We start from the raw sequence: 24,375 nt of genomic DNA, 5'->3' as shown, positions 1-24,375 counted from the left end.
GATGCCCCTCAAGAGCCTATTTACAATCGGGGACTTGAACAAATAAGGCTGATCAGGTAGGCTTAAGAAGGCGGAAGGGGCAGAAAGGTAGCCCTTGATAGTGCCCAGAGCAGAGCCCTGCAGGGCAAGAGAAAGAAGGAAGAGGAGAACCTCAGAAAGGGGGCAGAGAGTGGATCCACAGCCTTTGATGTGCACCATGCCACAAATCTGTTCCACCTGCAGGCGTATACAGATTTTGTGGAGGGACGCCTGGCTGCCAGAATCACATTACAAACTTCAGGAGGCAAGTCAAATGTCCTCAACTGTCGCCTGTCAATCTCCAAGCATGGAGGTGGAGACTGGACAGGTTCGGGTGGAGTACCGTCCCCTGCTGCTGCGACAGAAGGTCCTCCTGAGAGGCAGACGAATCGGGGAATCGACTAACATGCTGAGTAGCTCGGGATACCAGTACCTTCGTGCCCAGTCCGGAGCCACAAGGATGACTTGGGCTGCAGCAAAGCATATTTAGGTGAACAGAAAAACACCAAACAGCCCCAGAGTCTTAAAATATAACCACATCAGCAAACTGACTCATCGAAAAATGTGTCTGTGCCCACTCACTACCAAAACAGACTTTTAGAGCTCTAGGTAAGTTTCTACCTTCAATCTATGAGAAAAATATGAAGCAAAGCAACATACTTCATTTTCAAGATTCTTTTATGCAGATTTTATAACTGCTGCTCTCTGCTTCAATCCAGATTTACAAAGCCACTCAGGGCAACACAAAGTGGCCTCGCATGGTTTCATAAATCTCACTTAAGGTTTGCGCCGCACGTGCTCCACATTAAGTGGTGCAAACGTAACACAAACTAGGTCATAAATATGCCGCCAAGTCTGTGTATCAAGAGAGGCATGAGTAGCCGCTGCGGAGGTTCATTGAACCCTCTGCACACTCGTACTCGAGAACCGAGCAGGCTGTGTCAATAGGGTCAGGATAACATAGGTTTTTCCTTCTCAGCTGGAGCCTTATCAGGTTGGAGCCGCCATCTAAAGCAGTCAAACCTCACACCACACAATTTTTGATATTGAGTGAAACTTTGTTCTGTCTTTGTGAAAGTTGAAGTTATTCCTTGAGTTACTTTTGATGTCGGTAGAAATGAAACAATCATAACAGATGAACAATAGCGCCTGAGGCGGATATTGTGAAATGTTTGTTCTAGATTTGGTAAATGTATTTCCCTGTGAATAGGCTGTTTAGCATTAAATCATGATATACATACCCTGCACCCATCGACATGTGTGCACCTCCTCCTTCTGTGTGTTTATTCCCACCCAAAGCACCGGCAATGTTAAAGTCTCTGAAAAAGAATAGAAATGTACAGTAATAAAGTGTATTCAAATATCTTGTAGTATTACGTGTACTCATTAGCAGAACCTCTAACGGTATGTTCCATTATGATTTGTCCCAAATAATTGTTTACTACTTAGCTAACACTAGAGACATGATCCAGTTTACTATATTTTGCAAAGTTGGAATGATCCTAATAATTAAAAACTAAACCTAAACTTTTACTGCTGCAAAGGATATTTAGCGAAACAGCAAAACACCAAACAGCCCCAGAGTATTAAAAAAATTATCCCACAAGAGCACATTACCTAATTGAAAAAGTAGTCTGTGCGCACCCACTACTAATAAAGGGGCATATTATCAAAGAAGACCGATAAACATCGCTAAGTGCACGTAGCGCGTTTCTGTTTATCGCCGTCTATCGCTGAATTACATTGCCGTGTTAGCGGTGTATTATCCGCGCTCTGCGAACAGGCGATGTAATTCCAGCGATAGCCGGCTAAAACTAGAAATATCGTCTGAAATCCAGCGATGATTATAGAGATGCTTGCTGATCGGGTAGTGAGGTCGTAACATGGCGATCCACCTCCCATTGTCAGCATAGCTAAGTAAAAGAAAAAGCAGGCGTTAACTTAATGTGATAACCACGGTTAGCGCGGTTTGTTTTATCGCTGGGGCCGCATTGTTAATAGTGCGAAGTTTTGTTTGCCACATTAATCATGCAGACATTGGGGCATATTACCAACAACTAGCGATAATTATTGCTATGTTGGTTAAGCGGCGATATTTTTATCGCCGAGGTGCGGCGATTTTTAACGCTTAAAAACCTTGCTATTATTAAGGTTTATCTCCCAAGCGATAAAAATCGGCCGAAATGCATGAATATCGCTGAAAAGTCAGCGATATTCATGCATTACCGAGCGAATGCTCTTAGCCACGTTATCCACCTACCATTTGATAACATGGCTAAGAACTGCTCAGGGGTAGGCGTTAGCTTTTGGAGATATTCGCGCTTAGGGCGAATATCGCGAAAAGTTGGTAATAGGAGATAGCGATGTTAGCGACTGTTTCCAGTCGCTAACATCTTGGCACGCTCACTTTGCATGTCATTAGTGATAAATATCATTGACATGCAAAGCGGGGTCCAGGATGGTCGCTATCTCCTACTAGCTGTCGCTAACTGGTGTTAGCGACAGCTAGGTAATAGGGAGATCATTTTATCTCCGCTTTCTTGGCTTTTAAAGCCAAAAAAGAGGATATAAACCCCCTTGATAATATGCCCCATTGTGAGAAACGCTCACTTTGCATGAAAAACTGCTACTAAATCAAGGAAACACGCGTTAGCGTGTCCTTGATAATAGTGCAATATTTAAATCACTTTTTTTCTGCCTAAATCGTCCGCTGAAGCAGCGAAAGTGGGCTTGATAATATGCCCCATAGACTTTTAGAGCTTTATCTCAGTTTCTACCTTTACATTCTAAGAATATTATCCAGTGGCACAACATACTTCATTTTCAGGACTCTTTTATGCAGATTTGTTAATTGCTGCTCTCTGCTTGGGTAGAAAGCCAATTAAAACTCTACTTTTGAATCTCATGTTGTACTATATGAGTGCCATCAAATTTACTGTGTTTATATATTGGCAATCCTTAACTAAGCATAACAAATACCAATCCATCATACTTCTTTTAAAGCGTGGTGCGAGTTCTTTTTTTATGTTCTAGTATTTATTAACTTTCGTGCAGTGCTGCTATTACATAAAGGACACGTCACTTCCAATAGATAGCAATAACTTTTGTGTTAACAGAGAAATTTGTGTTGACCTTTGTGTTGACATTTAGAAATTACTTAACAATGGGCATTCGATTAGTTATAGTGGGTTAGTGCCTTTACTAATTATACCCAAAATACAAATACTAAGAATAAACATTTAAAAAAGTGTTTGCATCTAGGTGGCAAGATTTAGATTTATACGTGAACTTTCACATCTGTTTCCTGATCCATCCACTTTTGAGTTCCAGTCTCTTGGGTTTCATTAGGGTAGGTTTTGGCATATTTTATAGTTTGGAAGCTTTAAGCAACAATCCATTATTTCCCCTATTATTTTTTTCTGAACAAATACTTTTAGTTTTCAGTAATGCCTATGAAAGAGAGACCACTTTAATTCATTGATGTGAAAATTCTAACCATGCAGGAAATTATATGTTGTGGTTGGTTTCTAGTTCATATTTTCACAAAACTACCACCGTCAACAGTGATGAAACGATTTAAACATCTTTGAGTTTTTTTTACTTAGGTTACATGCAATTTGAAGGATAGAAACGTGATCCAGTACTATAATGTATTTATCTAATATGTTTGAATATATTTTAGATGCTTCATCCCTATTTGGGGGTTCATAAGCTAGACACCAAAAAGAACAGTGTAATATCCTTAATTGGTTTTATTATGCTTTTCAATTATTTGTTAGGGCAGTTTTTCCCTATTCTATTTTATAACCTTATCATTAGAAGCTGAGAAGCTTTTATGTGAATCTGTGTGTCAGTTGTTCCTGTAAACTGTGTGGATAGGACGTCTTAAACCTGCTTATCTTATTGAAGAATAAACCTACACCACTCGATCCACCTTTGGTGTTATTGTGCTTCATTACAAACAGTTATCCAGGCTTTTTTAGAAAAATTGTGGAGACAGTCCTACTAGGATAAAACCAGTTCACTTCTTATTCATTATGGCAATGTTTACAGTTCCACAGTATTTGATCACAACGTGATGCTTAATCTCTGGTCTAGTTGCCAGTTAATTACAGTGGTAATCCCAATGCATTTCAAGCTTGCTGCTCTTCGTCAGGGGTTGGTAGAGGTAGACTATTTAACGTTTTGTAGGGGAAACAAGGGAAGTTTTAAGGATAACATCCAGGGCTGATCATATGAGTAGCTAGTGCATGCACCATGCTACATAAAGTGTAATAGGTTCAACGTGATGCTAAAATAAAAAGAACATATCAAACAATGGGTTGGTCTGGGAGAAGAAAAAGAAACAGGTAAACCAAAGTGTATTAAAAGCAATAAATGAAATGAATAGCTGCACACACAAAATGTTCAATAAATCAGTTTAGATATGCAAATCACAATCACAATGAGTTACAACGGCGCAGTGCAAAAAAGTTTAACAATACAGTAAAGAATTGGTGAGAATTAGGTGCAATACTAAAATAAAAGACATGAGATCCAAAATAATAGGCTGCATTTAAAGAACAATATATGTAGAGATATTGCCTTCAATTGAAACTTCTCAAGTATGAAACATAGGTGTTTAACCAACTGAGGCAGTCCATATTATGAAAATAAGTCGACGTTTCAACCCCTGAGACCATCTTCAGGACAGATTGTCAAAAGACATTTAGAGGAAAGCAACATAAACAAGCATTTGCAATGCAATAGGTCTCGCATTAGGAAAGTTTGAGCTATTGGTCTTGTAAAAGACAATGTTTTTATTTATGTGTTGGTTTTGAAAATAGCTAAATTAATAGCTTTGTCATTTACAATGCCAATAGTTATAACTTTCGCAAATGTGACACCTATAACCTGGGGTTGCGCTGAGTGATGCTGTGGTGGTGCTGAGTGGTGCTGTGGTGGTGCTGTGGTAGTGTTGTGATAATGTGATGGTGCTGAGTGATAATGTGGTGGTGCTGAGTGATGCTGGGGTAGCGCTGAGTGGTGCTGTGGTGGTGTCGATTGATGCTGGGGTGGCGCTGAGTGATGCTGTGGTGGTGCTGAGTGGTGCTGTGGTGATGCTGAGTGGTGCTGTGGTGGTGCTGAGTGATGCTGGGGCGGTGCTGCGTGATGCTGTGGTGGTGCTGAGTGGTGCTGTGGTGGGGCTGAGTGATGCTGTGGTGGTGCTGAGTGATGCAGTGTTGGTGCTGAGTGATGCTGTGTTTGTGCTGAGTGATAATGTGTTGGTGCTGAGTGATGCTGTGGTGGTGCTGAGTGATGCTGGGGTAGCGCTGAGTGATGCTGGGTTGGCGATGAGTGATGCTGTGGTGGTGCTGAGTGGTGCTGTGGTGGTGCTGAGTGGTGCTGTGGTGGTGCTGAGTGATAATGTAGTGGTGCTGAGTGATGCTGTGCTGGTGCTGAGTGATGCTGTGGTGGTGCTGAGTGATCTGGGGTGGTGCTGAGTGATGCTGGGGTGGAGCTGAGTGATGCTGTGGTGGTGCTGAGTGATGCGGTGGTGGCGCTGAGTGATGCTGGGGTGGCGCTGAGTGATGCTGGGGTGGCGCTGGATGGTGCTGTGGGTGCTGAGTGATAATGTGGTGGTGCTGAGTGATAATGTGGTGGTGCTGAGTGATGTTGGGGTAGCGCTGAGTGATGATGTGGTGATGCAGAGGGCAGAAAGGCACAAAGAACGAGTCTAACAGAGGGCAGAAGGGCAGAAAAACAAGGGAAAAACGAGTCCAACAGAGGGCAGAAGGGCACAAAAAACAAGTCTAACAGAGGGGAAAAAGGCACAAAAACCGAGTATAACAGAGGGCACAAAGTCACAAAAAAACGAGTCTAACAGAGGGCAGAAAGGCACAAAAAATGTTTGTTCTATCTGCAGCACCCGTGCCTCACTTTGGAGTGGGATTAGGGCCAGTGCTTAATTTGAGCCGGTGATTGCTACTGGTACTTATTTCTGAGGACCTTCACATATTTTTCTCCATCGGATATTTTTCAAGAGCAAGACAGTGCTGTAAATGGGACGGTCCTCGCAGGTAGCCTGACGTGTGTACCGGCAATTTTTCACTGCCAATGAGAGTACCAGTAGTAATGACTGGTAGGCTCAGTGGGTGCAGAAGCTGTCTGAACGCTACTCTGGCAGCCAAAGTGCCGCTCTAGACATGTGCCGACTTACTGTCCTACTGGGAGACGCTCATTTACATTATGTTAGTGTGTTCAGATTCTGGCAAGCTCAGTATCATGCTGTGAGTGATAAGAGCCCAATCAGACCCTGCACTGTAAATCACAGGTGTGAAGTTGTGCACACACTGGAATTCCTGGCGGTCGGCCCAGAGTCAGAAAGAAGAAAGATGTGGGAGGTAAGAATTACAAACAACGTTTTTAATCCTGCTGTGAGCCTTTTGTGTGAATGAATGTCTGCTTTAGAGTGTGAGAGAGAGGAAGCGAGAGCATTGGGACTTTCTCTGAAGGTATTTTAAAGAAAGTGTGAGGAATGCTTTGTGTGTGCTCGTCTGCTAGTCCTAGTGCCTGTGTCTACGCATGCTCATGGGCAAGGTAATGTATGAATGATGTGCTAAATACAAACAAAAACAAGTCAAGGGTCCATGATAGCGCTTAGACGCGGTGTACATCTGACTGAGGAGGCAAGCTAGTCCAGATGCATTAGGGGCGAATTTATACATTCCGTTCTGCTTGATTCACGCAGAATATGAGCATCAGCTGAGAGGCCACTATTTGAATGGGCATAATGACAAAGCTATTTAACTGCCTTCAGGACACTTCTATTTGGAGGGTTGCAGCTAAGTACTGTAACAATTCCCGCATCTCAATGAAAGTCATTTTCCTGACGGTGGGAGGACGGCACGCAGCCAGCCCTGCTAGGGTTCAAACTCACACTCTGCAGCCTGCGAGGACATTTCTCCAGCAGATGAGTTACCTCCTACCACCATCATCCACAAGTTATGAGGGGCCAGCTGGGCTATAGCGCACACACGGGTCACAATGACCTTGAGGCACTTTCACACGAAGTTCAAAAAAGTCCCATCTTGAAAGAGTGAGAGATGCTAAAATTAAAGCAAGTCAAGGGTCCATGATAGCGCTAAGACGCGGTGTGCATCTGACTGAGGAGGCAAGCTAGTCCTGATGCATTAGGGCCGAATATTCCGTTCTGCTTGACTTCCGCAGAATAGGAGCATCAGCTGAGAAGCCACTATTTGAATGGGCAAAATAACAAAGCTGTATTTAACTGCCTTCAGGACACCTATTTGGAGGGTTGCAGTTAAGTACTGTAACAATTCCCTAGTTGGGACCAGTTAACAGCTGTGGGAGTGTGAGGTTGGAGGGCGGGGCGAAAGAAAGAAAACAAACTGCACAGGGAGTTGGGTTTAAACAGGGGGCAAGTACAGAAAAGTGTGCAAAGAGAGGGAGCAGCGAATAAATTGAAGCAAGATAAAGAATACACAGAGAATTGTGCATGTATGGAAAGATGAGAATGTAAACATCAGAAAGTCTGCAGAGAGATTGTGGAACGGAGGGAAGCAGCGAGAACTGTGCACAGAGAGGAGGCTGAAGACGAGAAACAGAACTGGGCATGTATAAGGGAGATAAGGGGTGAACACATTTAAACTTTGCCTACAGAGAGAGCTCAGGAAGTGGGAATGAAAACACTGATGCAAAAAAAGGGAAAAGAGAAGGTAACCAGAGAACTCGACTGCGATAGAAACAAGAGATAGGCAGGGCAATTGGTGAAACAAGCTCTTGGCATTGCTGTGGGGAGGGGGGAGGAGAAATGCGACACGGCCGCCAGGCCGTGAAAAGTGCGAAACGAAAGCCTTTGATGCAGCAGGGGGCGGAGCGGATCCCTTTAAAGTGAAGATCTGGTGGCACCACGCTGGGGAAGCAACAGATGGCTGGCTTTCATGTGCACGCACTTTTTATTACGTCAATGCGCTTGCGCATTGAGCTTGCTTTTCACGGGTACAGCATCAAATCGCTGATGGTTAAGCTATCGTTTAGCCCCAATATCTCTCGCAAGCTCAATGCGCACGCGCATTGACAGGCTCGACCTAAAAAGACAAAGAATAGAGCAAGAGTCACCAATAGTGTGCATGAGATGAGGAGGGTGTATTGAAACCTGCATAAAACCCACAACAAGGCTTACTTAAATAAAAGAGTGCTAAAGCACCCAAAACTAATGGAGAAGAAATACGTCTTGGCCAATGGCATCCTGGTTCACAAAGGACCTTAAGATCCAGAAAGCTCCCTCAATAAAAGGATAAGATCACTCAAATCCAGACTGAGGACTGTCCAACCTGACAAAATATATATCCTACACAGCACCTATAAAAAACACATTTGGCAAGCAAAGCAAAGACATGAGAAATGATTGTAGATCGAGCTCTTCCGGCACAAAAACTCAAAGGAGTCCTGGATGGTGATCAACAGTTTTAGCAGAGAGACAGATACCACTGAATGAAATGGGAACAAAACATCGGTACTTTCTATGAAACTAAATCAGAAGGCGCCAACCTGCCTCTCAGTTCAGTTAGACCAATCTATCCCATGGAAGGCCTCAGGTAACAGATCCACCAACCTTTTAATATGCTTCATCTTTTACGGCCAAAAGAATAGCAAACCTAATCCAGAAAAGCAGAGCTGATGCTGTGCAGGGCTCCAGTAGCATCCCTGCCTCAGTTTATAAGCAGGACCCTAAGTTGTGGTCCATGCAGATGGAAACCTGTTCACCATCTGCCTTATCATCGAATCCATCCCTTCGTCTTGGCAAGGATTGATCCTGCATCCCATCTATAAAAAAGGGCCCAGTGGTGAACCCTGATATCTACAGTCTCATAGCCCTCCTGGATGTAAATGCCAAATATTTTGCATCCCTTCTTCTGGAAGACTTAGATGCTTGGGCAACCTCAAACAATCTGTTTTCTCTGAATCACCTGGGTTCAGGCCCGGATTGGGCACCATTGACAATCTTGCGGCGATCAGGATGCTGGTGACAAAGTAGATAAGGAAAAAGAGGTTCTTTATTGCTGCTTTGTGGATTAGAGCAAGGCTTTTGACCACGTCAATAGCCAGCTGCTCTGGTTTAAGCTTGAAGCCTGGGATATCAGCGAAGCTTTACTCCATGGTATTCAATAACTTCATTCTGATACCTGGGCCAAAGTTAAACTAGGAAAGAACACTGCAGTCTTCGAAAAGATACAGGACATTGAGCAAGGTGTAAAAAGGTTTTGTCTTGGCCCCAGCGCTGTTTAACCTGCTAATGTGTGATCCAGTACCTCCACCCCCTGCCCGGAGGAATCTCCCACTCCATGCCCAGCTCTTGTTAAAAAAGGTCAGACAACAGCCCATGTCAAAATGCAGGATGACAGCTGGTGCCCCGCCCCCAAACTGAGTTCTCCTGTAAACGGTAGCCAGGAACCTTGGATTTACTTTCAGCCTACTCCTGCCTGGATGCCAATTTGGCCACTCTCTTGTCCCAGGGGCCTGTCATACATCCAGACCCATCATCCCTTACGAGCCCAGCCACAGGACACACACCAAGTCTGTGTACCTGGAGAAGCATTAGCAGCCGCCGCCACAGAGGTTCATCACACCCTCTGTACACTTGTACCCAAGAACCGAGCAAACTGTGTGCCGAAGGGGTCGGAATCAACAGGATGATGCATGCATTTGGAGCCTCTTCAAATTGTGTCCACCATCTTAGGCAGTCAAGCCACACCACAAACAGTTTTTCTTATTGAGTTGAACTTTGTTCTGTATTTGTGAAAGTAGAAGTTATTGCTTGAGTTACTTCTGATATTGTAAGAAACAGAAAAATGGTACTACAGTAAAAATAGGGCCAGAGGAGATTATTGTGAAATGTCTGTTATCAATTTTGTAAATGTATTTCCCTGTGAATAGGCTGTTTAGCATAAAAACATGATATACGTACCCTTCACCCATTGTTATCTGTGCACCTCCTCCTTTCATGTGTTTTTCCTCACCAGCAGCACCGTCAATTTTAAAGTCTCTGCAAAAAGATTCAAAATGTCCTTTAATAAAGTGTATTCAAATATCCTGTAGTATTACTTGTACTCATAAGAGGAACATCTACATATAATCCATGGATATTCCAGGCTAGTAAATGTTTACTGCTTACCATACATAGGGACAGGATCCAGTTTATCATATCTTGCAATGTTGCAATGAACTCAATCATTAAAATAAAATTCAAAATGAATACTGAAGCAAAAGACATTTAGTGGAACAACAAAAATCAACCCCAGAGTCTTAAAATCTAACCAATCAGGAAACTAGTCTGTGCACACCCACTAACATTATAGACAATTTCAGTTTCTACCTTTTTGTTCAAAATATTTTAATCATTTGCATTTAGTCAAACAATACATAATATCACAGGGTACAATAAGCAAGCAAAATGTTCAGGAACAGTGAACTACATCAAGGTAGAGCGTCAAGTAATTGAGCAGTTCAATCGTACATCTGGGGGAGCAGCAGATGGGCCAACGTACCCGGGACACGTTCATAGGTTGGTGCACCTGCCCACCAGTACCACAAACATCAATCAATGCATTCAACCTTAGCTGAGAGCCCCCCCTCCACAAGCTATCACACTCCCAGCAGTTTAAAGGTGGTCAGCAGGTGGCAGTTACGGCATGACCGTCGTAGCATGTAGCTGCTAGTGACGTCATGCTCCTCCCCCTGTCTTGAGGTCGTTTCCGCTTCCGGGTCCACGGCTTCAGCGGCAAGGTGGAGAGTTTCTGAGACACTGTCAGCGTGCCTTGTTGATGTTGCACTAGTCGAGGCTTGGCCAAAGATAGCCTTGTAGAAGATTTTGCTGCGTTTACAGGTCTATCCTCATGCCTGAAAGCATTGTAGAGAAGCAATGGTTGCAGTTTTGGGTGACGGACGGCTGGTCCGGATGGGATGAGAGCCGGTGAAGCACCACATCCGTGAAGTAGTTAAAAGTTGAGCCTGCCTGCCCGCCTGCTGGCTGTTTAGTGTAATTAACCCATCAAAAGACCCCAACATTTTGTCTGAAGGCTTGCACTGTGAGGAGTAGAAAGCAAGATCAGGGGAGGAAAAGAAGCAAGGAATGGATGTGCACCTCCCCCTCTCCTACAAGCTGGTAATGATTGTGGACCCCCGCACGCTCAAAGCCGCTCCATAATTTGTAGCTGTAGGATACACTTTTTTTCTTCGCTAACCAAAAGGAGTAGGAGTGGAGGAGGGAAAAGGATGATTGAAAAAGGGAAAACGTTTATTTTTAAAAAAGGGGGGTGATACTAGAGGAGTGAACACGCCTGAGGATTGGTTGTGATAGAGGGAAGTTGGTTTTGCTGGTGTTCGTCCTCGCCCTCCCCCGTTCTCCAAAGCATGTTTGACTTAAAGGAATGAGACAGCATCTAAAACTGTCAAACTAATAATGGCCAAGGTGGATTCAGCCGCAAGCCTCAAAGCAAAAACGCGATCAGCCCTAATGAAGGCTGCATCGGCTACGGCAAGAGCAGAACACAGGCAAAAAAATCATGGTCCAGTCCACTATAATCTCTATCTCTCTGAGCTCAGAAGAGGAGGTGCTAGAACCTAAAAAGAAGGAGCTTGGAAAGAGGGGTCCAGCTATGGATAGTCACAACCACAGCTCCAGTTGTTAAGAAGAGAAAGACCAGCTGTCATATGGCAGAAAGCACGGACACAGAAAGAAACTGGAGGGCCCAATGCAGGCAGTCTGAACAACTCCAAGAAGAAGGAACTCTCCTGCAATGTGATATTAAAACTATGCTAAATCTTATTGTAGATGAAATAAGAGAGCTCAAAAAAACTCAAGCAAATGAGATAGAATCTCTTCACCAGCGCCTCTCAAAGATCGAGGAGGCAGTGAATAGTTTTCCAGCAAGGATACAAGAGGCGCAATTTAGGATTGCACAGCTTGAAGACCAAATGAACACCTTGTAGCAACAGGAGAACTTAGTTAAAAAGGAAAAAACTTTACTCAAAAGAAAACTTGAGGAGCTCTAGAATCACTTGCAACGCTCAAACGTGCGTACAGAGGGGGTCCCAGAGGGGAGCGAAGGGACCCACACTCTTCAATGGGTCTAGACTTTTATCAAGAAGAATGTTCTACCAGAATAAGCAGGAGACCTTGCACCCATTTCCCAATTTAAAACTGTCACAAACAATTCTAGATAACTTTGCTGAATAACGGATCAAAGAGCAGATACTCTCTAAAGCTATCCAGAAGAATTTTTTTTCGATCGATGATGTTTCCAGTTGTCAGATTTTCACACAAATGTCTGCAGCTGTCGCACGTCGACAAAAAGAGTTTGTTAAACTACTATATCTTTTTATAACACAGGGCGCTCAGGCCGCAATAGCTCAGCTGCCAAAGTTAAGTGTGCTAGTGAGAGGCACGTTCCATGTTTGCAAATATAGAGGAAGCTCAGGATCTGCTGAGCGAAATCTCCACTGCAAAATGTAAAGATACACTAAGCTTAATGTGAAAGGCTGCTTTAGGTTGAAAGGACAGGTCACAAAGGGTGCAGCACCATGGTACCCCACAGGGGAATTAATTGGGGGAGGGTGGAGATGGGCTTTGCAAGCCTTTTCCCATCTTTTGGGGAGGAGGAGTTGGGAGGGTGTAGGACTAGGTGGGTGTGGGTTGCGAAAAAGAAAAACATGAGCATAATCATGGTGGGTAGGTTTTGGGAAAATAGAATACTGAAACGGATCACTGCAATTTCTAAGTAACAATCTCAGAGATGGTTTTTAAACTCCGCCTATTTCGGTAAATGTAACTGGAGTATTGAATAAGAAAAAGTACAGTAGGTTTATAAGATGGTTAGCTTCTTTGCTTCTTTTTCACCACAAGTCTTCTTCCTTCAAGAAACCCACCTTAAAACAAACACACCCAAACTTTCTATTCCTAAATCTTTTTCTAAGGTGTATTTTGCCTCAGCAGGGATGTCAATAGGAGGGGCTGCTATATATTTTAGCCTGGGGCTAGATTAGGAGTTTATCCAAATTTAGAGCGATCCGCATGGTCGATGGTTAGGGGTCACGGTTAGTATAAATGGTAACATCTTAAATTTTTGTCAATTATTTGGCACCAATTATAGATGACCCTACATCTATTTGAGGATTAATGATATACTTAGAGGGGCCACGGGCCCTATTATTTAGGGGGGATTTTAATTACATTCAAGATCTGGCAAAAAACACTTCGGATAAAAATAAAAAACAACCTAAGCCAAAGACTAAAAAAGTTATAGATGTAATAAAGCAAGATTACCACTTAATTGATCCATGGCGCAGACCCCCATCGGGAAGATTTACAATATACTTTCTACTCCCGACAATTTCAGTCGGCATCTTGTATTGATTTTTTTTTTACTTCTCCTTCTTTTAAATATTCTGGTTCGGACATAGGATTTTCAGACCACTCCTTGGTTACACTAGAAATAGAAATAGATGAAGGAAGGAGGATAAGGTCCAGGTGGCAGATAGATCAACTCCTTCTCTCAAACCAACAGTGGGTAACTAGCACAAGAAAATGGATATAAGAATTTTTCCAGGATAATAAGGGCACAGCCGAACATTTTTCAGTTTGTGGGGCCTTTAAGGTCTCAGTCCATGGGCAAATGGCAGCCTTCATGGGTGCATCGTCAAAAATTCGAAGGGCTCGCATAGCCAAACTGCAGCTGGCAGTCGATACTGCTTTGCTGCGGAAGAATGCCTCCCCAAGGGGAAGAGATATAGCTGAGAGGCAGCTCAACAAAGCAAAACAGGAGTTGAGAGTTGTTTACTATAGAAGAAATAAATAGCTCTCGGACATCTCAGCAGCAAGTTTACGAAGAGAGTCAAATGATAGACAAACTTTTAGCCTGGTCGATTAAAGTAAAAAAAAAAACAGCATTCATTACTGAATTGCTGGAACCTGGTACAAGGGCCTTGGTGATTAACAAGGATAGCATTGCCCAAAGTTTTCTGGAGCACTATGACGAGATATATGCTACTAAATATATGGTAGGGCAAGAGGCAATTCAACAATATTTTGATGACATGAAACTCCCGCATTTATCAAATATCCAGGCCGAGGAGATTCAAGTAGATATTTCAGCAGTCGAAATTTAGCTATCACTTATCACAATGTCAGAAGGAAAAGCGTGTGGAAACGATTGGCTGCCAAAATACTTTTATAAGGTGTTTGCCGAGGAATTAACACCCTTTCTGTTTGAGCTTTTTAATTATGTTAAAGCAGGTGGTTTGGTTCCCTCAGGTTTTAAAGAATCTATTATTGTCAGTTTTGTAAAGAAGGGTAAAAACCCCAGAGACATTAATTTGTATAGACCAATCAGTTTACACAATTCTGATTATAAAATTCTAATGAAAGTCTGGACGAATCATTTTACTCTAGTTGCAAAAAAAAAAAGATCCACAGGGACCAGCCAGGGTTTGTTGCAGGGAGGTTAATGTCCACAAATACAGGGTTTTGAGTCCTAGCACTCGATTTTTTTTAATACCAATCATACTCCAGCACTTATTATGATAGTTGACGCAGAAAAAACATTTGATTTGGTGAATTGGGATGATCTTTTTTATGGTCTTAGCAGGTTTGGGATTACCTCCCAGGTTACCAATATGTTATGATATACTATCAGCCCGTCCCGACATTGTCCGGGAGCAACAGGCTTCCCCGACCCCCGCCCGCCCTGACATTGTCCAGCAGCCAAGGCCCCCGCCCGTCCCGTCCCTCACCTGCCCCGACCCCCACCTGCCCCGACATGGGTCCCCTTACCTCAGCCGCCGCTCCTCCCGCTGTCCGCTGCTGATATACTGCTTTAAATATGTCTTTTCTTCTTTGCAGAGGTGTACAGCTGACCAATCCATTCTACAGCGTGTACATTGGCTGGGAAAGCTTACATCATAGCTAATCTTTTTGGCCTAGAGGTGTGTTAATGATTGCTGTTTCACCATAAAAACACAGGATCATTCTCTTTTCTCCTGCAGCCCGGGCCACCGCCCAGCCCGACATGGGTCCCCCTACCTCAGCCGCCACTCCTCCCGCCTGTCCGCTGCTCGCACCGCCACTGGCCTGTCCGCTGCTTCTCACGTCACTGCTTCTCACCAGCACCATGTCCGCCGTTCTTGGTCGCGCTCCTGGACGCCGCTCCTCCCCGCACTCCTGACATGAGCACGCACGTCGCGGCCGGCGCTACTTCGGAGGGACTACTTTTTTTTTTACTGTAAATTTTTAAAATAACTTTTTTCTTTTCATTTATATAGCCTATAACCATCTATACACCCTGACGATTCCAACGGTGTATCGGGTGTGTGGATTGGCTCTGTGGTTCCTGAGTTTACCCGCCTCAAAGGCTGAAAGTTCTTCCTTTATTATAGTAGTATAGATTTATCAAGGGGCTCAGGCACAGGTCTTTATTAACTCCAACCTGGTTGGGACAGAAATGTAAATCGGAGGACCAGGCAATGTTGCCCTCTGTCCCCCGTGGTCTTTACTTTGTTTATTGAATCACTGGTCACCAGGATTCAAACCAATGTGGCGATAAAAACACCAATATTAGGAATGTCCAATTTAAAGTCATTTGCGGATGACATTATCCTCTATCTAGGTCCGGAAAGAAAGACTATTGAAACAACACTAGCAGAATGCCCACAATTTGAATGAATTGGAGGGAATACAATCAACCATATTAAGACCAACATTTTACCAATTAACAGCTTGATTGATCCCCGATAATCTTAAACACCAAGCCCTTGCTTCTAATCCGATTCGATATTTGGGGATATATGTCACGAACCAGTATGCGGAAATGTACAAATTGAATTATGTAGTCATGTCAAAACAAGTCAAAAATCTGCTAGAGGAATGGTCGTTATTACCACTTACACTGATTGGTCATGTTGCCCTTATAAAAATGTCCATCTTACCTCTACTTATTTTTCTTTTTACAAATGTCCCCATTAAAATCAATTTGATGTATTTTAAAGAGCTGAAAATGATTTTCCGACAGTTTGTCTGGAGTAAGAAGGCACCGAGGGTAAAACTGTCAGTGCTCCAACTTAAAGTTCATCAGGGTGGGCTTGCACTTTACCAAGTCTATACATATTACGAAGTAGCCTTTCTAGATATAACACTTCACTTAATCGATTGTATGGGATCTGCTGATAATTTCTTTTTTGATAAAATGGTGCAGGAAGCCGGATATCAGAATCTGGTCTTCTTAAAAACAGCTAAACTCCCCAAAAACAAAGCACAAGACTGCAAGAGTACAGTACTAGACTTACGACTTTTTATTCTAAGCAGGCTTGTTCCATAGGTTATGACTACTTAAAACTTACAGAATGTAAAGGTTTGGGCCTCCAAATCCAGAGCAGTCATCTAAGGTTCTGAAACGCCAACAGTTTTAAAGAGTTGGGTCATTTTATTATTGGTGGCTGATGTATCACCTGGCAAGAGGTCCAAGGCAGGTGTGGTGACCGGAATACGTTTTTTTGGGATATATTCAGATTTCACTTCTTTTAAATAAGTACTGTCTTCCATCTAGTTCTGGCCCAACTCCGCTTATGGCTGGTCTATTCAGAGCAAAGTAAAGGGGGGTGGGAAATTGGTATTGCCTTCTACGGTCCAAAGGGGAGTCAATGGTGGTTAATAAATTCGTAGATAAAGTGACAGAGGAGACGCCATTTCGCAACTTGGCACAAAGGCTTTAAGAGCAGCCAATTTGAAAAGAATGGATTTTTTGTCATGCTGGATGGCGTACTATATCCCCAAAGTACTTCATAAGAAGTACCCAGAAATAGAGGATAGATGCTTTCGCTGCCAGTAGTAGGTGATGGAGGCTGGCTCCACACTTCTTTTACATGTCCGAAGTTAGGACAATTTTGGGAAAGAATCTTTGCTGCTCTAAGCCGTGGATTGCAGAAAACACTGGATCCTGAGGCAGCTATAGCACTCTTTGGTACCATTACTCAGAGACAAAATTTAGCAACGTCGAGTGGGGAGAAGACATTTATAGTAATTGCTTCCTTGTTAAGCGCTCTCTGATACTTCAGAACTTGAGGTCCCCCAAGGTACTCACCTATTCGGAGTGGTTTAATAAAATGATGCGAACAAGGAAATTTGAAGAAGCTTATGCTAAGAGAGTCGGTGTCATGAAAAGATTTAATATTGTATGGAAATATGGAGCAGTAGGAACTCATCTAGTATAGTGGGCTGTAAGGTCATCCTAAATTTCTATCAGTATAAAAAATGCACTTTATGGGTTTGAAACAGATTATTATCAGGGTTTGAAAGCACTGCTCTTTATCAAATTGTAATTGGTTGCACTTTAGTAAGCTTGTACTGAGGATTAAGGCTCAACACCATATACAGATGATGAATTGGCACGTTGCACTTTAAGGAAAGTCATATTTAAAGAAGCCTATGTTAAGACAGTCGCTGCCATAAAAGATACACTCCTGTATGGAAATAAATGGGGCAGCTGGCATTGTACTTCATGGGTTCTATTGGATGCGAAAGCCCTGCACTTTATAGTAGTTGGTGGATGATGACATTTTTTGGATTAAGCCTTACTTGAAGATTGAAGTTTAATACCCAAAAATAGATGATGATTTAGCATGTTGCACTTTAAGGAAAAGAGGTTCTAGGGAAAAAAAATATTTTATGTTAAAGTTAATATCTAATACAGTGATGTACATTTGTCAAATTGATCTAGCATGTCGCACTTTAAGGAAAAGAAGTTCCTGGGTAAAACTATTTATTGTGTTTAAATCAATATTTAACACAGGGATGTACATTTGTCAAACTGATTGTATTAATTCCTTATTTTATCTATGTTTTTGCTCAATTAAAAAAAGTAAAAGAAAAAGAAAGGCCAATCTATCCCGTTGAAGGCCTCAGGTGTCAGATGCACAAACCTCTCAATATGCTTCATCTTTTACCACCAAAAGAACAGCAAACCTGATCCAGAAAAGCAGAACTGATGCTGCGCCTTTTGTACCGCTTTTGGCCGCCATAAGTGTGGCAGGGTATGCTCAGACGTGAGTCCCTTGCTCACTTTGCCACTGGATTCAAGCAAGCCGGGCTGGAGACGGCTGGAATGCCAGAAACCGGTCCTCGGAAGCTTGTTTCCGGTCCAGGGAAGACATGGCTTGGCAGTTCGGGCTGGACTGTTCCCATGAGGCACAGGGTCAGACTGATTTGCATATGGCCATGTCTGAACTGGGGTGGCAGAGTGGGCTAAAGAACAGTGATGGATTAAACTCAGATCTTTTGACTGGGTGTCAGTGTTTGATTGATTCAGATGCTCCGTCCATCACCACCCCCTTTTGTACCCCAGTGGCATCCCTGCCTCAGAGTACCAGCAGGACCCTTGGTCCATGCTGATGGAAACCTGTTCAACATCTGCTTTATCACCAAATCCATCCCTTCATCTTGGCAAGGATCGATCCGCCATCCCATTTAGAAAAAAGGGCTTAGTGGCGAACCCTGATAGCTTCTGTCTCATAGCCCTCGTGGATGTAGAGACCAAATATTTTGCCTTCCTTCTTCTGGAAGACTTGGATGCTTGGGCAAGCTCAAAGAATCTGTTTTCTCTGAATCAAACCATGTTCAGGCCCAGAGTGGGCACCATTGATAATCTTGTGGCTATCAGGATGCAGGTGACAAAGCAGATAAGGAAAAAGAGGTTCGTTTATTGCTGCTTTCTGGATTACAGCAAGGCTTTCGACCACATCAATAGCTAGCTGCTCTGGTTTAAGCTTGAAGCCTGGGATCTCACCGAAACTTTACTCCATTTTATTCAATTGCTTTATTCTGATACCTGGGCCAGAGTTAAACTAAGAATGAACACTACAGTCTCCAAAAAGATACTAAACATTGAGCAAGGTTTGTTAAACAAGGCTTTGTCTTAGCCCCGGCGCCTTTTAACCTGCTAATGTGTGATCTGCTACCTCCACCCCCTGCCAAGGGGGATCTTCCACCCAGGTCAGGCAGCAGCCCATGTCAAAATGCAGGATGACAGCTGTTACCCCGCCCCTAAACTGAGTTCTTCTGTGAACGGCAGCCAGGACCCTGGGATTCACTCCCAGCCTACTCTTCCATGGATGCCAATATGGCCACTATCTTGTCCCATGGGCCTGTCATACATCCAGACCCATCCTCCCTTCCCAACCCAGCCACAGGACACGCACCAAGTCAATGTACCTGGAGAGGCATGCTTAGCTGCCGCAGAGGTTCATCACACCATCTGCACATTTCTTTGTGCCCCAATCTTCGCCCAGTTTCTGTTTCAGTTTGAGTTACGCTGCCATCTTGTTTGTTTAGCCTTGCAGCCAGCCTCTCAACCCCGCACCCGCCTCCCAGCTGCTCCTCTCACCCAAGGACTCTTAAGGCTTGCCCTGCTGCTTGTAACGCTGTGACCTCTCTCTCTTTGCGAGAAGCGGTCGCTCCCCACGCTCCCTGCCGACTTCTACAGCGCTTGCTCTCCCTGATTGGCAGAAAAAGGAATCTTGGTGCCTGGTATCGTAGCGCTTGGCCACATTGCTCTGCTGTGCATTTTTGTAGCGCTTTTAACATCGCATACTCTGCTCGCATTTTAATTGAATTATTGGAGCGCTCACACTGTATATGCTTTTCAAATTGAATATCATTGCCTGATTGTGCCGGTGCCACTGGACATAGCGTCACGCTTCTTTGTGCCCCAATCTTCGCCCAGTTTCTGTTTCAGTTTGAGTTACGCTGCCATCTTGTTTGTTTAGCCTTGCAGCCAGCCTCTCAGCCGCGCACCCGCCTCCCAGCTGCTCCTCCCACGCTCCGCCCCCCCCACTATCCATTTATGACAGATGCTTTTGCGCGAAGCGTTCACGCGCAGCGGACGCGCCCCATGCGCGCCGAAGGTGCGTCAAAGGTAAGCCCGTCTACGCCCGTCCGCGCCTGGACCGCGCCCAGCGCCAGACCGCCTGCCCCCCGCAAACCGCACTCCTCCCGCATAACGTTTGACGCCTCCACCCTCCTAGCCCTTAACCCCTGTCGCACACCACAATGCTACGAGGCTGCCCCAGGACGCACCCACGGTCCCTTCGCCTGCCACTCCAGAAAGTTCGCCTGCATCAATACCCACACCAAATCCACGACCTCCAAACACAGCTCCGACTATCCACCTGAAATGCATCCTACTAAACACCCGCTCGATCCACAAACACGCCACAGAACTCTGGGACCTACTCGACACTGCGTCACCGGACATCGCCTTCCTTCGCCATAGCCATCCCGGACGCTTACAAGATCATCCGAAAAGACCGTACCAACCAAACAGGAGGCGGCATCGCCATCGTCCATAAGAACACCATCAGAATCACGACCAGCTTGGACGATAACCTTGCAACCGCCGAACACCTCCACTTCCAGATCCACACCGACCCCAGGACCACACTTAGAGGCACCCTCATCTACAGACCACCAGGAACCCGTAAACAATTCAGAGAAGACATCACCGACTTCATCAGCCCACATGCCCTCCCCTCCGAGAACTACATTCTACTGGGAGACTTCAACTTCCACTTAGAAAAGAAAAACGACTACAACACCACCACCCTTCTGGAAAACCTGGCCACTCTCGGGCTCAAACAACTTGTTGACACCCCCACCCACTTAGCCGGACACACGCTTGACCCTATCTTCACCTCCAGCAAACACATCTTCTTCAATCATGCCACAGCTCTCCATTGGACGGACCACAGCTGTGTTCACTTCAGCTACAAAACCACCACGACTCACAACCGCCCACAACCTGCTCCTCGAAGAAACTGGAACAAATTCACCACCGACCAACTCCTCACATCACTCAACCAAAACCCTCCAGCCCTCTCATCGGACCCAAACGAAGCTGCCACCAAACTCAAACAATGGATCACTCACAGCGCTGACGAATTAGCACCCCAAAAAAACCACCAGATCAAACAAGGTAGCAAAAAGGCCCCCTGGTTCAACGATGACCTTAAGATTTCCAAGAAACTATGCCGTACTCTCGAAAAAACATGGAGAAAAAACCCAACCACTGACAACCTGACCACCTTCAAGGCAGCCACCCGCAAACACCACCAATTGATCCGATCCACCAAGAAATCAGCATTCAAGGATCGACTCGACAACAACGCCCACAACAGCAAGGAACTATTCAACATCGTCAAAGAATTTACCAACCCCACCGCAGCCTCTAACGACATTACTCCTTCCCAAGACCTCTGCGACTCTTTATCCTCTTTCTTCTACAACAAAATCGCCAACATACATAACAGCTTTAAGAACATTTCAAAAGAACAGCCCACCCCTCCCACTTCCAAACCCGAACCGCTCTCTAACAACCTTAGTGCCTGGAACCCAATCACCACTGAAGACACCATCCGTCTAATGAACTCCATCCATTCAGGTTCGCCAACCGACCCCTGTCCCCACCACATCTTCAACAAAGCAGACTCCATCATCGCACCCCATCTCCGTGATGTCATCAACTGCTCCTTCAACTCCGCTACCTTCCCAGAAAGCTGGAAACACGCCGAACTCAGTGCCCTCCTGAAGAAACCCACAGCTGACCCCTCTGAACTTAAGAACTACCGCCCCATCTCCCTCCTCCCATTCCCTGCCAAAGTCATTGAGAAAGCCGTTAATAGCCAGCTCGCCACCTTCCTTGAATCCAACAACTCCCTCGACCCCTCACAATCCAGCTTTCGAGCCAAACACAGCACCGAAACCGCCCTCATTGCAGCGACAGATGACATCCGAACGCTCCTGGACAACGGAGAAACAGTTGCCCTCATCCTACTTGACCTCTCCGCCGCCTTCGACACAGTCTGTCATAGCACCCTCATACAACGCCTCAGCAACGTCGGAATACAAGGAAAAGCCTTGGACTGGATCATCTCGTTCTTCACCGGGAGAACCCAGAGAGTCCGACTCCCCCCATTCAAATCAGAGGCCACCGAAGTCATCTGCGGAGTCCCACAAGGATCATCACTCAGTCCCACCCTCTTCAACATTTACATGAGTCCCCTCGCATCCATCGCGCGACAACACAACCTCAACATCATCTCCTACGCCGAGGGCACCCAGCTGATCCTTTTCCTCACCAAAGACCCTAACACCGCCAAAACCAATCTTCATGAAGGCATGAAAGAAGTAGCCGAATGGATGAAAAACAGCCGCCTAAAACTTAACTCAGACAAAACAGAAGTTCTCATCCTAGGATCTTCACCTTCTGCCTGGGACGACTCTTGGTGGCCATTGGCCCTGGGCACAGCACCCATACCCACAGACCACGCACGCAACCTGGGCTTCATCCTAGACTCCTCTCTCTCGATGACCAGACAAGCTAACGCCGTCTCATCCTCTTCCTTCAACGTACTCCGCATGCTCAAAAAAATCTTCCGTTCGATCCCCACCGAAACAAGAAAGACGGTCACCCACGCACTGGTCACTAGCCGACTGGACTATGGAAACACCCTCTACGCCGGAACCACAGCCAAATTACAGAAAAAACTCCAACGCATCCAAAACGCATCTGCCAGACTCATATTGGACATCCCACGCCAAGCTCACATTACCGGCCACCTGAAAGACCTCCACTGGCTTCCCGTCAACAAGAGAATAACGTTCCGTCTCCTCACCCACTCTCACAAGGCCCTCTACAAAATAGGACCCGAATGCCTCAACACACGACTATCCTTCTACACACCCACCCGCCAACTAAGATCCTCCAACCAAGCGCTTGCCACAGTTCCGCGCATCCACAGATCCACCATGGGAGGAAGATCCTTCTCCTACCTGGCAGCCAAGACCTGGAACTCTCTCCGCACTCACCTCCGCCTCACACAGAACCACATTTCCTTCAGAAAGGAACTTAGAACCTGGCTATTCGATAAATAATGCACCCCCTCCCACAAGCGCCTTGAGACCCTATGGGTGAGTAGTGCGCTATACAAATTTTTGAACTTGAACTTGAACTTACTCAAGAACCAAGCAAACCATGTGCCGATGGGGTCGGAACCAACTGGATGATGCATGCATATGGAGCCTCACCAAATTGTGCCCACCATCTTAGGCAGTCAAGCACACCACACACAGTTGTTGTTATTGAGTAGAACTTTGTTCGGTATTTGTGAAGGTAGAAGTTATTGCTTGAGTTACTTCTGATATTGTAAGAAACAGAACAATCATAACACAGTAACAATAAAGCCAGAGGAGATTATTATGAAATGTCTGTTATCAACTTTGTAAATGTAATTCCCTGTGAACAGGCTGTGTAGCATAAAAACATAATAAACATACCCTTCACCCATCGTTATATGTGCACCTCCTCCTTTCATGTGTTTTTTCTCACCAGCAGCACCGTCAATCTTAAAGTCTCTGCAAAAAGAGTAAAAATGTCCTGTAATAAAGTGTATTCAAATATCCTGTAGTATTACATGTTCTCATAAGAGGAATCTCTAAATATGATCTATGGATATTCCAGGCTAGTAATTGCTTACTGCTTACCATACACAAGAGACATGATCCAGTTTAGCATATTTTGCAATGTTACAATGAACGCAATCATTAAAATCAAAAAAGAAAATGTATACGACAGCAAAGGACATTTAGCAGAACAACAAAAATCAAACTCCTAGTCTTAAAATCTAACTATTCAGAAAAGTAGTTCGTGCACACCCACTACCAAAATAGACAATTTCAGTTTCTACCTTTTTTTTCAAAATATTTTATTTATTTGCATTTAGTCAGAAAATACACAATATCTTAGGGTACAATAAGCAAGCAGAATGTTCAGGAACAATCATCTACATCAAGGTAGAGCATCAAGTAATGGAGCAGCCAATAGTTCAATCGTACATCTGGGGGCAGTAGATGGGCCAACGTACCCGGGACACGTTTGTGTGGTGTTTGTGTGGTGGTGCAGCTGTCTGCCAGTACCACAAACATCAATCAACACATTCAACCTTAGCTGAGAGCCCGACTTCCATCAAGCTATCACACTCCGTACAGTTTAAAGGTGGTCAGCAGGCGGCAGTTACCGCATGCCCTTAGCGTGCTGCTGCTAATGACCATCATGCTCCTCCCCCTGTCTTCAGGCCATTTTCGCTTCCGGGTTCACGGCTTCAGCGGCAATGTGGAGAGTTTCTGAGGTATGTCAGCATGCCTCATAGATGTTGTGCTTGATTAGGCTTTTCGAGGCTCGGCGAAAGATTGCCTTATAGAGGAATTTGCTGCGTTTAAAGGTCGATCCACGTGCCTGGTGGCATTGTAGTGAA

General features: G+C 44.7%; 1 protein-coding gene across 1 annotated transcript in view; it reads right to left on the bottom strand.

The window, feature by feature from the left end:
- The window catches only part of LOC147708877 (uncharacterized), a 255,951-nt gene that overhangs the window by 133,968 nt on the left and 97,608 nt on the right, over positions 1-24,375 (bottom strand). Inside the window, exons 6-8 of the mRNA XM_086925794.1 lie at positions 23,399-23,476; positions 9,989-10,066; positions 1,260-1,337 (exon numbers count right to left, since the gene is read on the bottom strand). Of these exons, the coding sequence (XP_086781920.1) occupies positions 1,260-1,337; positions 9,989-10,066; positions 23,399-23,476 (234 nt within the window). The remainder of the gene's footprint in view (positions 1-1,259; positions 1,338-9,988; positions 10,067-23,398; positions 23,477-24,375) is intronic.

Source organism: Lissotriton vulgaris, chromosome 6, assembly GCF_964263255.1.
Source record: "Lissotriton vulgaris chromosome 6, aLisVul1.2, whole genome shotgun sequence".
Taxonomy (NCBI): Eukaryota; Metazoa; Chordata; class Amphibia; order Caudata; family Salamandridae; genus Lissotriton; species Lissotriton vulgaris.
Note: the sequence above shows the minus strand (reverse complement) of the source record. Positions and strands in the feature narration are given on the sequence as shown.